Genomic DNA, 17,866 nt, shown 5'->3' with positions numbered 1-17,866 from the left:
GATCATTCAATGACACTCCAAATGTCAGCAAACACTGGCTTGCTCCACTCTGCTACAGGGGAAGTGGGTGGAGGCGGGCGATGTGGCAGCCTGGCCACTGAAAAGCTGCTCTTCCCTGACGCAGTGCACACCATTTCTGGACAGGAGAGGCCTTAAGAAATGGGGATGGTAAATTCAGTCCCAGATGACTCAATGGGCAGGTCTTGGCAGCCAAGCAGACCAAGACCCCCCCTACTTTTTCCATGGGCAAAGTTCTGCTCACCGAGTTGAGGAGAGGAAAAGGAAGGAAAACGGGGAGGAAAGAATAAGATCAAGGACAGGAGGGGTGCCTGGGTGGCTCAGGCGTTGAGCATCTGCCTTCGGCTTGGGTCATGATCCCCGGGTCCTGGGATCGAGCCCCGCATCGGGCTCCCTGCTCGGCGGGAAGCCTGCTTCTCCCTCTCACACTCCCCTTGCTTGCGTTCTTCCCTCTCTTGCTGTCTCTGTCAAATAAATAAATAAAATCTTAAAAAAAAAAAAAGGACAGGAGAGGGCCCTAGAGACAGCCAGGGCCTGGGTCACACAGGGGGAAAGAAGGGCACGGAGTAAGACGTTACGCAATACCCACGCAACCCTGGCAATGACCTCTCTGGCTTGCTCTTATTATTACTCTTTTTAAGGGAGCAGGAATCTTTGTGCACCCTGCACTAACTCATGCCATAAAAAGGTCAGAAAGACCACCATGTCCCTGGACCTCCAGGGTCCTGCAGCCTCTCTTGACTGGCTACTGGCAAAACTGGCCCAAAGTCCGGAACTGAGTCATCTCTCCTGCTGGGCCCTCAGGTGCATCTGGAACCTGATGTGGCTGGAGGGCAGAAAGGAAGGGATTAGACCCCTCTAATGCCACTCGCCTCATGCACTCTAGTTTCTCCTAGACCTGCTCAGGTTACCTACCAAGACGCAATCACAAGGCCAACTGGGAACAGAGTCTCCAGTTTTCACTTGTACCCATTTTCCTCCTACGGCTCGGCACAGTCCGCAGAGAACCACAATGAACAGACTCAGGACAGCTTGCTTTGAACCCCAGCAGCATCAAGGTAGCCTTGAGTGGCCATGTTAACACATGGGTCGGCTGTTTTCCTGCCTCTCTGCCAAGGAACCTGGAGGCAGGGAACTACCCAGACACCAAAAAGTCTAGTGAACTTCACAGAGCAATTGTTCATGGTCAGCGCCTGCCTCGCCTGGCCGGGCCTTCACATTGCATTTGCTGAGGCCAGCAAGCACCCTCAGATGCACTCTGACAGCTGGCATATTATGTTCCAGCAGCACAGATCTAGCCACAGCCTCATGTAGAGCCCCGCCAAGCCCTGCGTGAGAGGGCCTGTGGAGCCAGCTCTCAAACATCAGTCAGCCACTGACTGTTGACTGAGCACGTACTCTGTACCTAGTGCTGACTGGGACACCTCAGACACAGAGAGGAACCAGCCTGTCTCTGTGCTCCAGATAGACAGGTCTGTGAGGAAACAGACAGGAACTCAGTTTCAATAGTCAAAGATCACTGATATCCAAAGGGTCAAGGAGTCTCAAGACAAGAGACTGACTGCTGACCTTCTCAGAAGAGGTGATACCTGAGCTGAATCCTCAAGAAGAGCGAACGTGCCTTATGAAGATGACTGGAGGACGATTCAGACAAAGGTAAGGCCACAGTCCGAGACCTGAAGGTAGGACAGAGCCTGGCCCCCTTAGCCAAAGATGGAAGGTAGTTAGTAGCTACTGCTCAGGTCCAAGGGAGATTAGCTGGAGAGGCAGGTAAGGGTCAAAGTACAAACAAGCTAAGGACCAAGTGTAAAGGACCTGAGTACCAGGGGAAAGCAAAGGAGTTCACAAATGTTGCCACAAAGAATGGCTGCTCTGAGACTGACGGAACAAAGTCCAAGGTCATTCTCCTCTACTGTTCCTCCACATGTTCACTTAGCCCCAGCCCATACACACACCAAAAGCATGTTGCTCCCCTTGCCTGGAAAGTCTTCTCTCCTCTTCAGATTCATATTCCACCTTCCTTGAGTGCCCAGTTCATGACCCAAATCCTCACAATACCTTGTCTTACCCATCAAGACCTCTCTCTTCTCTAAGCCCCTGTGGGAGCCACTACTCTGACCCCTGGCGTGTTCTCTCTTATTTCCTGGGAGTCACCAACCTGATCAGCGGCATGGGGTTCTTAAGGCTGCTCCAGGGCTGTTGCCCTTACATCAGAATTACAGGGGTGAGTCTCTCTAGCAGACTCAGACTCTTGGAGGAAGGATCCCAACAGAGGGATGGGAAGGATCCCTATCTTGGGAGCCTATTCCTACACTTCCCTTCTTCTGCTTACCTAGAAAGCATAGCACATCCTAGGAAAGTACAGTTTTCTGGGTAATTCATTCTCCGCCAGGCCCCAATTTCGTAGCTGCACGGGGTCCCCCCCAGCCTACAGCTCCAGCACCCACTCCCCAGGTACTTGGTGCTTCATCTCCTTCCTCGTACTCAAAGGGAATCGGGCTCTAGTTTCCACAGTCCTTCTCACATGAGCAAGGCTCTGATGGGGCGAGGCAGGACCAAAGCCAGCCTGAACCAATTCTACCTCCCAACCAGAGGGAGATACCAGGGCAACTCAGGATGGTCAGAGGTCACACTCATGATCACATCAAAGAAGGATACTTTCCCAGAGGCTCAGCTAGTGCCATATCTCTCCTAAAGACAATGCAGCTCAGCCCAGTGATTCAGTTCTGAGCAAGAACCTAGAAAGTCCCCTTCGTTGGGACTTCTCCACACATCTGGATGACACCGCATAGGACAATGTTATAGTCTACCCCGCAGCCTGGTCCCCAAGCAGCTCCCCACTCCCAGAAAGGTCCACACCCTTCCAGTGCATATTAGTTAGGGAAGAGGAAGGAGGGATGTTGAGAAAAGAAAACAAAAGAAATGGAAAGAGATGACAACAAAAAGAGGAGAACAGAGATGAATAAAGAAAGCAAGGGGGGAGGGGATCTGAGGCACAGGAGACCCGGAGGAAGCACCCGAGTGGGGCTCAGACACAGTACCTTTTTCAGATTAATCCACTGCTTGAAGTAATCCGCCACCGGCAAGCCCAAGTACTGGCACTGGCCTGGGAGCCTACAAGAAAGGGAAAAGAGAACAAGTTGGGAACACCCATGTCCCAGGTATGAAGTCTGAATCTAGGAAATGCAAACACAACTCCTCCGGAGGCTAACCCATTAGCCACGTGTCCCACCCTGCCCAAGAAGGGCACCCCACCTCTAGCACCCTGGACACTGGGATCCAGATCTAAATGGGAGCACCTGGAGCCTCTGTTCGAAATAACACCAGCAGCTACTATTTTCTGATGGCCTGCAGCATGCTAAGGATCTTACTTGCACTGGCACGTGATTCCGCAGCATGATGCGGGGAGGTATTGTTGCCTACCTTTTACAGATGAGAAAATGAAATTCAGAGGGGTCACCTAAGGTCCCACGGCTAAAAACTGATAGTGCCAAGAACTGAACCCAGGTCTATCTCACCCCAAAGCCTACGTTCTTTCCAATGCAGCAGTTTGTAGCTGTTTTGTTATAGCAGAGAGGCAGGGATCTAAGATGGGAGGAGAGAGAGAAGAGCACGTGAGTTGGTGATGGCTGGTCAGGGGCTCTAGTTCACATTTAAGTTTCTAGCAAGAGGTCTTCTGCCGACAGAGAAGAGACCATGCAAAAGGATAAGAGATCAGAATTTAAACCAAGAGCCCATTCTTATTTTTTCTTATGATTTATAAATGGTCTTTCCCTCTAAATAGGATGTCGTACCTGCATAAATCCATTCAACCAAGCATTTACTGAAGTTTAATAATAGGCAGGCACTTAGGACTCAAAACGCAAGACTTAGCCCCTGCTTTTAAGGGGCTCACAATTTGTTCAGTGGGACAGACAATAAAAGAAATAGACTAAACAGCCTTAAGTTGGGAGCACTGGGATACATGAAAACATGGAGGAAGATACCAGAAATAGTAGCTGGGAAAGAACATAGAACTTTCTTGCTAAGAGAAGAGCTTGGCCATAGGCAATGGAAAGCCTCTGAAGAGCTGTGATTTACAAAGATTTTTCTGGGGACAACAAAAACAATACCCTGAAAAAGCTGGGTAGTAGCCCAGAGCTAGACAAAGGCTGTAGAAATAACAAGCAAGGAACAGATATGAGATGTGCAGGATGGGATGTGGGACCCAATGAGAGGAAGCGGTAGAGCCCAATTCAAAGTTTGTGGCTTGGCGAGCTTCATGCTACTCCCTGAGTTAGACACAGAGAGGGAGGCAGGGGCACAGAGAGGATATCGGACACTCAGAACCGACCAGTATTTAGTCAATTTAATGACTGTTTTTAAATTCTCTGCCCAAGTCACGGTGGACTGCTCACTGCCTCATCCCTGATGCACCACTGGAAGGAGGCGCAAGTTGAGAATGCAGTTTTATGTACGTGCATGGCACATGGTGGGCGCTCAATGTCTGCTGAGTTCAAAGTGCCTAGAAGACATGTGGCAGGGTGATGATATCTACAGAGGCGGCTGCATATCCAGTTTTGAGCAGAGGTCTGGACTGGAGATATAAACTGCTGAATTGTTAATGTAATTTAAATGAAATTAAAGCCAAAAGAGTAGATCTTCAGGGAACAGTATGGAGTGAGATGAACAGAGGGCCCAGGCTAATGTCATGGAGGTGTTACTGAGCAAAAATGAAATCAGGTCACCCCCAGAAGACCATCGCCACACACAGGGAAGTCACCACTTTACGTGGCAATCAGCTCTAGTTTTGGACTCCTTCAATTCTAGAACATCTTTTCTTAATACTGAACTAAAATCTGTCTCTCTATAACTTCTACCCATGAGTCTTTAGAAACTAGAGAGTGAGACTTCCATCTCTTCCTTACAGAGTACTCCCAAGATCTGAGGGCCCAAGAAACTTCCCCAGAGGTCCCTTCTCAGCTCCTTCCAGAATTCCACAGGAGATAACGTACCATGAGTCAGGACGCACCCAACCCACCCTCATTCCTAGAGCTCCTGGACCTTTTTCAGGGTATCAGATACCCAGAGTCACACATGCTCTTTTGACCTCACTTTATATCAACCTGTGGTCAACCTAAACAACCTAAAAGCACACTTCCCCTTTCTGGAATATATACAACTGATTTTTGAGCTTCAATTACAGGTCATTAGTGTCAAATGCCATGGAGTGGTCAAGCAAGATGACAGCTGAGAAAAACCCAATGAATTTGGCATCAGTGGGTTGGCAGGAGCAGAAGGCAGCATGCAACGTGTCAAACAGTGAGTGAGATAAGGAAGTGGAGACCACAGTATAAACTCCTTTTTGAGGAAGTCTGGTAGTAAAAATCCAGTTAAGATGACTGGTTCCACCCCAGAAAGTTCCAGGGCAGTCCAGCCTTCCCTCCATTACTCCATTATTTGGCAGACACTGAGGGGAAACTGATCCCCATGTTTCAGGCAGTACAGTAAGGATTTACTTTTCTAAGACCCAAGATCTCTTACTTGAAGGGGAGGTTCCTCTCAAATATCCAGGTGGTGCAGGGACATTAACTACAAACAGTCAATTTTCCAGAAGGGAATTCTGGCTGAGACCACGATGAAGGACTATCCAGGTAGCACATCCCCATGTGGAAACCAAGGACCAAGAATGTAAGGACACCAGGCAAGGTTCTGAAGGCTGAAAGACAGCCTTAGGAGCTACAATGTGGTTGCTTAAGGAGAACTGTATCATTTGGATAACTTTCTTATTTCCTTCCATTTTTCTTTCATGTTCCTTATCCTTGTTATTTGTGAAAATGCTTGCTGAGCTCAGCTATTGAAAAACCGCATTAAGGCCTGTGAGGGAAGGGGCCATCAGAAGCAGCAGAATCTGCAAAGGAATAGGTTGGGGGACCGGCCAGCAAAAGGCAGGGGTCCTGGGGCACCTATCGTACTCTCCCTTAGCCACTCCCAGTGCCCCAATTCTTTTAGATGACATGGACCAGGAGTCCTATTGGCTGTGGCTAACCCTGGTGGGGGGTGCAGGGTGGGGGGGAGGGGTGGCGGCTACCTCTTCAGCAAGATTTCAAAGGTAGACATTTCTACCCAGGTAGGAAGGGTCTGGCATAATAGAATCCTACCCAATCCTCTCGGAGGAGGACCTATATATACCAGGGGGGCTGTGTCAAAGACAGACTAGTCAGACCATCAGGCGCGTTGGTCTGCCTCAGATATGGCTCAGCGGGAGCCCTGAACACTATCTGTACCCCGTGGCTGACTGAAGGAGAGGAAGACGGGACTGTAATTCTCACTCAGGATCCAGGACTTGCAGGTACACATGCAGTTTGCAGACTCACAGGCATTCGGGTTGCTGAGTCCTCCAGTCTGTGGCTGCTCCTAGCCCTGTGACTCCAAGACACAAGCAGACGAGATCCAGCAGGGTCCAGGCCCATCTTCACAAGAGACACAGAGCCAAATGCCAGAACTTGAACTTCCAGGTGCCTCATGGGAAGACAGCTACACATCTCTATGACAGAACCCTACCCAGCTCAGAGAGCACCAAGAGAAACTGTGAGAAAGGGAAGTCAGAGCAGTTGTCGTCCCCTATATAAAATAGGAAAGTAATGCCCAGAGGAGAAAAAGGATTTGCTCAATCACACAACAAGCCAAGGGGAGAACGAGAAGTAGGATCTCAGCCTTCCGACTGCACAAGGCATCCGTCATGCACATGCACTCGGAGTTCTTTACAGCCCCTGGGAAGGCAAGGGCTGGAGCCTTAGAGAGGCAGGTAGCATGCTAAGCATGGTGGTTACTGCCCAAGGTCACACCTGGCTCCAAGGTTCTTAGGAGCCTAAGGCTAGGGTCTGTGGGTACCAGGGGGTACATGGTTCCACCAATTTGGAAAAGAAGAGGACAAAAGTCCCCCCGGCACGAAGGGTCACATGAGTTCCCACCAGATACTGATCCCAGGAAAAGAGCCACTGGCAGTGCGCCCTGGACTAGCCCACGGGCATGAACGTGCAGGCAGGTTTATGGTGCCCAGGTCTCCATGCAGCTGGAATCACTGGGCACAGAGCTCCTCAACTGCCCAAACATCATCTGGCCATGCTTATTACTGTTGCCCAATGAAATTTTATGCACCAAGTCCACAGGTGTGATTTCCCCTTCTTTATGAGGGTCGGAATGACATCACTGATGGCCAATAGAAAAGAGCCAATTATGTCCAGGCCATAAAAAGGAATGAGATTTTTTCAACCAAATCAAAACTTCCTTCAGCTTCATGAATGCAAGGGGCCCCCTTTAAGGGGGCCCCTTTAAGGAAGGCCCCCCAGTCCTGCCGTGGGCTCTAAACCAAGGGATTACGATCACTTTCCAAATACTGTGGGGCCTAGGGCTGGAGAGGGGATCCGCCTTCAGCATTTACCACGTGATGCTGCTCCTATCACACCGGGCCCTAGGGTCATCAGCACGGAACATCAAACCCTCCTCAAAGACGCCTGACCAGCTCCTCACTACTTCTAACTCCAGGCAGGAGTTAGAAAAGATGGGGTATTCCTCAAGTTCCCTTATTACTCCTTCCAAATAACAAAAAAGAAAGCAGAGAGCCCTCCCCCACTTAGAAAGAACAGTGTGGGAGGAAGAGGGGTACAAGAAACTGCCCCCTCCAACAAGCATAGGGTACAAAGCATAAGGAACCCGGCCCTCCCCACCCACCCCTCATCCCGCCCCACCACCTGCAGCCCAGTGCTTGGGCTGGGCCCAGACAGCCCTGATGGCAAACAGGTGTGACCAGCTCGGCGCCAGCCAAGGCAGGGGACTAGCTCATTAAGGGAACACCACCCTCGCTAATAGGTAGGGGCAGGATGAAGCCATTGTGAACAGGAGCTCAGCTTTGAAGATTAGGTGACGCAGAGCTGGGGGGCTCTGCTAGAACTGCTAGGCTGGAGTTGAGGAGGCCAGCAGCATCCATGGAGGTCTGACAGACTGGCAGACACCAACAGCCAGGACCAGCAGGAGCGCAGGCACCAGGGCTGGCAAAAGTTATGCACGCCAATTCCTTCTGTGCTTTTCCCTCTCTAAGTCTTAGGGGCAACTCCAAATCAGGGAGATCCAGGCCACTCTCACTTTTACCAGACTTGAACCCTTAAAGAACAGGAGGCCAGCCAGATCTGGAGCCGTATATGATCTTTCTGTCTCTCTGGGAAGGCCATGAGGCCCAGATCTTGAAGTAATGTAGGCTGTCAGTCCTGGTGTCCAAAAGCTCAGGAAGGCACATACGGCTCACCTGCAAGGGCAAACTATTTTGTCCCATCTGATATGCAGAAACGGGGAGTATTAAGGAGCAAAGGCAAGAGTAGGGAGAAAGGCTTGGTCTTCTCCTAAGTCACAGTTGTGTCACGGAGGGCCAGAAGAGTCAGCCTGGGCAAGGAATAGGCCAACAGACCCAACCAATCAGCCAGGTGGATGTTCCTGCCAAAGGGACACCTATGAAGGGGAGTGGGGCTTGTTTCCAGGAGGGTCTCTACGCTTGCTCACTCTGATACAAACATGCACGTGGAATGTTGTCACTGGCTGTCCTGCGTTTCAGAGCTGCCAGGTTTCCGAGGCCGAGGGAAAGGTCCCATTCCCAATGGATCCCAGTCTGGGAAGTGCACCCAGTCAGAGCCTTCACAGCCTGTGATGAGTCTGCATCCAGCACAGGCAGGCTATCCCAGCCGAGGCAGCACTTAGCTAGGGACACAGCTCTTTGTCTCTCCTGTTTCTGTTCCCCCCCACCAGAGGAGATAAACAGACCCTGGGTGATAAACGGCCCGCCTCTCACGATCACTTTTCCTCAAGTTGAGGAGAGTAGCTAGTGATGGATGGGCTGGAATTTGGTTATCGGGAAGGGCTGTCAGCCAGAGGTGCCTATCTCCTCCCCCACTACGCAGGGCATCATTACACTGTGGCATCGAGGTAAAATATGAGCAAGGGGAGGGAAGGAAGAAAGAGGGGAAGGCTGGGCTTCCACACAGAGCAAATTGAGCTACAATGAGAGCGGGCACAAGGCTGGGACGTTAGTTATCTGCCGCGACACCTTTATCTCTGTGCAAATTGGTCCTTCCTCCCCCACCGCATCCTCTTGTACAAACAGAGGCAGGCACAATGTGTCACCACTGCAATAGCATAGCAATTTAACCCGAATTAGTGAGGGGGTCAAGCCAGGAAATAGGGGTTTCTCATTTCAACAGGTTCCTTAGTCTCTGCTCTGAACCACCACATTGGGGGGAGGAGGGTGGACAGAAAGCAGACTCATAATTAAATTCACTCACTTGGCCACCGCTGATGTATAAAAAATTAATGCTGGAGCCTCGTACTTATCAAAGCCGGTTAGTTTCTGTCTCACCTTCGAGGCGCACCATGGTAGAAGACGTGGCCTGGGCCACCCTGGCGGGCTGAGCACCCAGTGCTTTCAGACCAGGCGGGGGTCAGCAAGCTCAGGAAGGCAGACAAAGGTGCTGCCCGAGACAGCAGCCCCATGCCAGCAAGCCCTCCTAGAAGCCTACAGGATAGAGTGCAGGGTAGGGTGAAGGACGGAGGCCAGGGGGAGGTGTTGCAGAAGTATTAAAGATGGTCCTGGGCAGTTCAAGAATACGCTGCAGTCTACGGACAGAAGAGGCGTTCTGGCTCCACTCTCCACCCAACGTCCAGGGTGCTTTTAGAGCGGTGTCCAGTAACCCTTCTCTGCCCCCGAGACAGATACACACACACACACACACACACACACACACACACAGTTGTGCTGAAATTGAGGAAGCCACTGGCAGCACTGACGGCAATGACAAGGCTAAAAGAGCCAGGAGTAGAGCAGTCAGGCCCATTCCCCAACGGCTCCCTCAGAGCTAGAGGGGGGCAGGGGGAGGGAGAGTGCAGGACAATCCCCACCCAGCACACGGCTCTGTCGCACTAAGAGACAACTTGGTCAAGTGCCCACGTGTCCTTCAGCAAGTTACATCACCTCCATGCCCTGCTCTATGAAGGTTGTAGGAGCCAGCCAAGGGAAACACATTCCTACATAAGCACTCATAGAAGGGAAATCTGGCTATAAGGAGGTCAGCTGTGACCAAACCTGCCACAGCCTTTGGAGAGGCTTCCGGACCACCTGCCTTGAGAAGACAGTGCCTTACTCAGGAAAAATATGCTGGAGAAGCTTTGCTAGGGATGACACAGAAAGGGAAAGTCTAAAACCACTGAACAATGGCAAAAAATGAATTCCAAGAAGCCCGGGGATGAGAGGAGGAGTTGTGCAAGGAGGAGGCGGCACCTTGGGACTCATTCTCCAAATCTAAAGAATCAGTACACAAATAGGAGGGAACAAAAAATCAAGGCCCTAGTCTAGACACAAAATGGGAGAACATTCTACCTCAATTGCTACCACAGACTTAACGGTATCACTGAGACCCAGGACCCTCAAGGGCAGATGCCAATCAAACCTGATTCCTAGACTCAGGGAGCTTCCAAGACCACCAAGAAGATAATCACAGCATGAAACATAATGATCACGCCAGGAAAGACGACAGAAAGGGCCATCCTATTTCTGGTGATGGGAGAGCACTGCTGGGGAGCACTTACAAACACTCTGCTTCAGTCCCCTCTGTTAGAACACACACACACACGCACACACACACTCTCTCTCTCTCTCCCTCTCTGTCCCTCCATTCGTTCTTCGCCGGCCCACAGCCCTGGGAGAGCACCGACTTCTCAGCCCACTTTGCTCCCACACTTGCCCCCATCCTCTGGGACAGCTGCAGGTTACAATTCCAACCACAGGCTTCAGAAAGATGATACACTTGCTGGAGCCTGCAAAGGGTCAGGAGAGAGTACTGTTTGAAATACCAGCGTGACAGCTGGCTCCTTGTCTGTCTCTTCCTCGCCCACCCCCTCCCCAAACTTGTCATGGTACAAGAAGTCTATAAGCAGCCCATCAGCTTTAAATATCAGTGTGCGTGAAGCAGGAGCACGAGAGCGAGGGAGCGGGAAGCAGACAGCGAGCGCCTCTGTCGCCACTGCCTGTCAGGGAACACTAATGAATTTCACCACCAGCAGCCATGCTTCAGATGGGGGGGAGGTGGAGGTGGGGAGTTTTCTAGAGAGAACTCGCAGTATTAAAACATCTTTTCCCAAAGCCCTGTTAATAAATGTCACTGCAGAGCCGAGAACTACGGCCGACTGCTAGGACTTCAAGGCAAGGGAGGGGTGGGGACAAGCCCTAAGGTCCTCCCAACAGAAGGAGAATGCCAAGTGTGAGGCTGGAGGGGGCCAGCTAAGTCCTGCAATTGGGCAGGTGACCACCATGACCCATGTTCATCTTATAAAGGCCTTGGGCTACCTAGCTGAGAGGACCAGGACAGGAAGGAAAGGCCTCAGGTGGGGGGAGATCACTGGCTGTGCCTTCCAGGCCAGACTTACTGTCCATCCCCCTCCCCATCAACTTCAGCCAACTCACTTCACAGGGAGGCCCATGGGTAATGGACTCCAGGGGCTCCCTTCCAGATCTAGGGGAGACAGGGGAGGAAACTCTGGCACCAGATCCAACAGGAAGTACTTCCACCACAGGTGGCAGGAGCCAGAGCTTATCATAATCTCCATTTTACAGATGAGGACATGGAGGTTGAGTGGGAATGTGACTTTCCCAAGATCCTACAACTATTAAGTAGTACAGTCAGGACTCGAACCCAAGTCTCTTAATTCTAAAGGCCCATCTCTTTCCAGAGCACCATGCAGCTTCTCTGAGGAAGGGCTGATCATCTCATTGCCTCCCAGGCCCTGCCCGTCCCCTCCATTCCCTCCTACTGGTACACACGCACCTTTGGCCTGGCATAGGCCACAGCTGTCATGTAGCACAGGGCTGGGCTCCAGGCCAGGGTGAACCCAGCCTGGCAGAGAAAGCCCTGGGAGTGAGCCAGACCATCACCTGGGAGTCTCCACAGCTCAGAGGGCATGGCTGCAGGCATAAGCCTTCCCTCGGGTACCCTCTGCACAGCTCTGATCAGCAGTGTCTGATCTGGCAGCGACCTGCTGTGCAGGGGGCAAATGACATTTAATTTCCTCTTGGTTTCCCTATGGTACAGACGAAAGGCCGTCACCTGCGTCTGGGTCTGGCGGCACAGCTGGAAGTGTTCCCAGACATGCTGCTCTGGAGAGTTCCCAAACAGAAACCAGAACACAGGCAGAGCAGAGGGACGCCCCACAGGCCAGGCTGCTGGTCGTCCCCGAGAAAACCAACCTCAAATCCCCATTGCCAAGCAGTTGCTCGAAGCCTCCGAAAGGCACTGACATGTAAATGGCACCTCCCTGCTCCACTGCTTGCCGGCCCACTCACCAACCATTTCTCCCACAGGGAGCCCATGACCACAAGAAGAACACAAGTGCTACAAGAACCCTGTGGTGTTTAAGATGTGTATTAAGTATAATATGCACTTCCCCGGTGCCACAGATAGTTCAGGAAGTCAAATACCTTCTATCTCCCCAGCCCCTCTCCAGTGAAACAATAAGACAAGTGTCTCTCCAGGGTCTCCCCAAGGCCAATTCCTCCAAGGAAAGGGCACGGTGCCCCACCTATTGTGACTGTGGGAAGTGTCAGAGCTGCCACTAGGTCCTGGCTAGAGCTCTTTCCCAGACAGAATGGGAGAGGCCCCAGCAGGCAGCAGGGAGGAGGGTAGAGGGAGAGGAGGTGACAGGAGGTTTCCAGGGCACTTTGGTCAGTGTCTCAGCTGATGAGCTATTCTCTTTTTTGGCCAAGGAACTCAAGAGCTCCTTAGCAGTTTGAGCTGTTTCCAAGATATCTCACTCGTCCCCCACTAGTCTCCACCTGGCCTGTGGCCATCTTGACCCTTTGCCTGGGCTGCTTTTGTGTGGCCTACAATGCCCTCTGGAGGCTCCATGGAGAGGCATCCTGCAAGCGGTCAGGTTCTGGGATGTCGATTGATCTCTGCTCTGATGCACTCAAGGACATAGCTGTTTCCCTTACCCTCTAGGGCTGATCTCCTCTGCCCTGACCCCAGCTTCCCTGACTCCCTCAAAACATGAAAGCACTCGGCCTACACAGAGTCACACTGCCGGGTGGGCATTAGAATAGGCTAGTGGTTTTTAACTGTGCTCAATGGGGTTCTAGGATTCTAGAAGGGACATGAAGCTACCCTGTAGACTGGGAGAATAGGAGGAAGAATGGCAGGGCCTTGCCCCAGCTTCAACCAGAGAAGCTCAACTTTTATATACCTTGTAATATTGGGATTTCTTTAATATTTGGTTTTTTTTTTTAAAGTTTCCTGCTAAGATATACTACCCATTCAGTCTCTCTACTGTGCACCTCTGCGTTCTCACGGCATTTGTTCTGTATCTTCTCTGTATCTTCATCCTCCGCCTCACTCAGCCTGTAGTTAGTTACACGCAAGTTGCTTCCTGTCCCGATCACCTGTGCTCCTGACAGTCCCCAGCACAGGACTTCCCGGCCGCAGCAGCTCTCAGAGGGAGCTGACTTTGGGCTACTGCTGGAATACCGGCACTTCCAGCATACGCAGTGGTCAGCACCTTCAGGGGTAGTTTCCAAAAGACTTCTTGAAAGAGAAGGGCTGCAGTGGAGGATGACTGACATTCACAAAGAAAGTCCTGATGAAGACATGTGGCATATGCCACTCCTAAATCACCAAGTGGGGCACACCCGCTACCATCATCAATCACCCAAATCGACCTCTGGGGGAACCAAAGAGACTTCACAAATGGCCAATCTTTGGGCAAAATGCAGACATTCCAACTGGACATATCACTCATTATAAGTTTCCAAACCCTGAAGGTGGGACCATCCATGGAAACACAAGATGATGCTCATCAGCTGAGTACTCAAGGGTCTGTCGCCTTGCAGAAGAGTCACTAGTCTCACAATTCCGCTTATAGCACCGGAAATGGGTCAAGCCCCTTGGCCCCATAAGCCAAGCCCACTGCCTGGCCTCCTTCTCCAGCCAGCTCTGGGGAAGGGGCAGGAGGGAGGCAGGGGTCTGTGCTCCTCCTAGCTAAAGCCACTTGTTAATAGGCCCTAGATTCCCTTATCCCCGGGGAAAGGAAGGTAGCAATGAGCCCTCTCCCTCGCGCCACCCCCCCACCACATGCCTCCCAGCAGGGCCAGGGAAGAGAGCCATTAGTGTGTGCCTCAGCAGACAATGGGGAGGAGAAGTCTCCAGAGCAAAGGACAACTGCAGCAATTAGAATGCAGGGAGGTTCAGAAGCTATTTAACTGGGTGACCCCTGAGGTCGCTGCATCTGACTCCCATCCCTGGATAAATATTGTATGAGAGGGGAGGGGGAGAGCCAGGGAGCCCTCAGAGTGCTGCTCCTCCTTCCACTCTGCTCCCCACCCCACACGGCTGCCTCCAGCCACACACACCAGGAACATTATTTACAGCCCTGACAGTCAGAGCAATCACTCTGCTAACCAAGAGGGAATGGACAAAGTCGACTTACCAAAAATTGACTATGGCAATTGAAGAAGAAACCAGGGCTGTGGGGGAAGGGAGCTGAGCCAACAGTGAGATGCAAGGCTTCCCCCACATTCTGGGTCCAGCTGGAGCAAATATTTCCCATCACCCCAAGGCCACTGGCAGGTGAAGCTGAACCCAACTGGCAGAGTAAATTAGAAATGGCACATTCCTCCACCTTTTGGGGGCTTCAAAATTGAAAAACTCCTGGATCTCATCACTACCCAGGTGTTCCTTAGCAAAGATGGGAGTCCTAGCTACCTGCCCAGAGGAAGTGGGACTAGCCACATGTCACTCATCTGGCTGGTTCCTCAGCTGACCTCTAGGAAAAGGCCACAAGCAGGAGAGTCAGCCATAGCAGAAAGGGGTCAGGCTGGGGGAAGAAGAGAGCGTCTGAGTGCGGGCTGCGCCTCGGCCCCCACATGTGCCGCTCCTCCAGTCCTGCTCTAATGCACCCTGACATGCCTCTGAAGACAGAGAGCTGTTTGCAGTCAGCACCGTGATTTGTTAGTAATTATTTCCATGGTGTCACATTGCTGTCACTCTGTTAACAAAGAGACAGGCTGCCTCGGGCTGCCTGCAAGAAAGAATCGCAGAGAAAAAGGCCTGTCAGGCTCCCGGGATTCTCTGGGCTGGCTGGCTTTCTTCCCCAAACCAACATCCTTGCAGGCTTTGGAAGAAACAGTTTTACAGAACTATCAAGTCTGAGTATGTCGCCCTTTAGCCAGGGACACCAAAAATTTATCCCACCTACTCACAGCCATCTTTCCCACGTCCTACAGAGCTAAGCCCCCAAAGTCCACAGATCATTCGGGCACAGGCCACTACACCAGCTATAGCCTCGAGCTCCCCAGCCTTCATCTTCCAAGACCCCTGCTTCCTGACTCCTCTTCCTCACTGCGGTGTTTGCAGCCTCTCATGTGCTCTTAGGAGCCCAATATAGGAAACCTATTTCAGACCAAACTGAAGTGGCTGCCCCACTGGCACGGATGGTGGTTGAAGCGAATATGATGACAGGGCACCTTCCCTCCTTGAATCTGCCAACCACAGTTCAGGACCAAAGCCGCTCCGGTGTCAATGCCCCTGTAGTCTCCAGACGCCCATCACCTGTGAGGAGATCCCCACAGACTGCCCCATCGTTCCCAGAGCCTGGATCGGTCTGGTACGGTGGTTTGCTTTAGCACAGAGTAATGTCTCCATTACCCTGGCTGGGAATTAGAGGACAGATTGGCAAGCACTGACAAAACAGAGGTCACTCACCTTACAGGCATGGAAAGTTGGAGATTAATTCTCTCCTCTTACAGAGGGAATCAGACTCCTGGACAGTGGAAGGGAAGCACCAATACTGAGAAACCCTTTCACTGCCAAGCAGCAGCAGCAGGAGAGGGAGGCAGAAGCCCACAGCCCCTACAGAGGCCTTGTTGAGGGGGCAAGGGCCATTGCCACCCAGCTCCCACAGAAGCCCACAAGATAGAGGAGCCTGGGCAAAACCAAGATTCTTCTGGCACGAGGGTATAAAGGACAGAGGGCAGTGCTGGCTGCATGCACTGGAATGTAAACTCCATGAAGGCAGAATGTTTTAGAAGTTTTATCTCTGCTCACTGCTATACCCTCAATGCCTAGAATAGCGTGGGTATTCAATCAACATCTGCTGAAAGAATAACTAAACGGGTCAGTATGGCTCAAAGGCCACTTCCACAGGCCTGGGGCCAGCCTCTCCCTATCACAGGGGTTCAGAGAAGAGGGAAGCCAGTGCAGATTCCAGAAGACACAGGGAGACCACATATCCAAAGGACTGGAGTTAGGTTTTAAAGGATGAGGGATTTGGACAAGCTGATAGGTCTCGGGAGATTCTCATATCAGATTGAACGTTCACATACTCATTTGACAACCAGGTACAGAAGGGCTAAAGAAGGTATGTAGAAGTAGTCCAACAAAAGGAGAAGAGATGAAGTACAGTATAGAAATACAATGGAACATTATACGGCAATGAAAAGGCTACTAACATATACAACCACCTTAGAGGACTCTCTCATACGTTATGTTGAGCAAAGGAAGTCAGACATAAAAGAGTACATTTTCTATGATTCTACTTATTGGAAGTCAAGAACAGGCAAAACGAACCAAAAGTAATAGAAGTCAGAACAGTGGTTACCTGACAGGCGGAGGGCATTACTGACTGAGAAGGGGCACAAGGGGATTTCTAGGACGACGGGAAAGGCTGACTATCTTGATCTGGGGGTGGCTGCACAGGTGCGTACTTGCATGAAAACACACGGAGCTGTGCATTTCACCTCTGTATGCTTTATGTATCCTACTGTGCCTACTTCAGACCTCGATTTCTAAAAACATTAGGAAAAAAAAAGTTAGGTCTCAAGAGTCAGAGTTTTTTTTAAAAAACACAAAAATATCTCACCCAAAGTAAAACATTTTCCAGGAGCAACAGTGTCTCCTTCTCCTTGGGAGTTCAGGGGACAAGCCCTCCAGCCTTCACTCTCTAGCTGCCAGAGGACAGAGGAGCCCAAACAAATGGCCAAGGCCTGGGAAGGTCCAGAAATATTCAAAACACAAAGGAGTGTAGCCCAAGTCCCAGGCCTAGGAGGTGGTAAGAGCCTCTGTTCCGCACCAGGTGAGCTGTGGGGAAGCAGAGATGGACATATGGTCAAGCCATGGCCCCAGCTGGTTCTGAAGCTCTCCGAAGCAGCCTGTCGGATACTGCCACAAAGCACAGAAACAGACTTCCCGAGACCGTCTCAAAGAGCCACAGTACCAATTTGTCTTCCTGACAAGTCAGGCAGACACTGGCTGAGCTACCCCAACTCTGGGCTATACAAAGGTCTCGATGCCTACAGCCCCTCTGCCAGTAAGAAGGAGGTGATAAGACCCTCATGGATGGTCAAGGGGAGTATAACTCTGGGGGCCAGTACTTGGGCAGCAATACTTGCCTCAGGACCAATGAAACAGTAGAGAGCCATCCAGTCAGAGGCTCTGTCGCAGGCTAAAGCATGAGGCTCCCACCACCACACACATCTCGAAGCCTGATCAGTTACCACACAAATGTCTATCTTTTATCAGGATTTTAACCAAGCAAAACTGCCATTCCAGGGGTTCCAAAAAATCACTAGAGTGCTTCAGACCCATTCCTAGTGGATGAGGAGATGAGGCCAACATTAGAGTCCCATCACTCAGCCTAAAAGTGCCCAGAAAGTGGATCACCAGAGACTCTCTGCCTGCCAAGGAGGGGCCGAACGTAGTGATCAGACAACAGAGCTTCTCCCCAGGGCCCCTTCAGGTCCAAAGTCCTTCCGGAGCAGACCAACTGCCCCAAACTCAGGCTC

The 17,866-nt window shown here is 51.3% G+C and overlaps 1 protein-coding gene across 12 annotated transcripts in view; it reads right to left on the bottom strand.

Annotated features, from left to right (window-relative positions):
• Window positions 1-17,866, bottom strand: part of ERI3 (ERI1 exoribonuclease family member 3) — a 126,341-nt gene that overhangs the window by 57,387 nt on the left and 51,088 nt on the right. For all 12 annotated transcript variants that reach the window (XM_044383910.3, XM_044383907.3, XM_057310700.1 and 9 more), the window contains one exon: window positions 3,060-3,132. In XM_044383910.3, coding sequence (XP_044239845.1) covers window positions 3,060-3,132 — 73 coding nt within the window. The remainder of the gene's footprint in view (window positions 1-3,059; window positions 3,133-17,866) is intronic.

Source organism: Ursus arctos, unplaced genomic scaffold (assembly GCF_023065955.2).
Source record: "Ursus arctos isolate Adak ecotype North America unplaced genomic scaffold, UrsArc2.0 scaffold_12, whole genome shotgun sequence".
NCBI classification, from domain to species: Eukaryota; Metazoa; Chordata; class Mammalia; order Carnivora; family Ursidae; genus Ursus; species Ursus arctos.
Note: the sequence above shows the minus strand (reverse complement) of the source record. Positions and strands in the feature narration are given on the sequence as shown.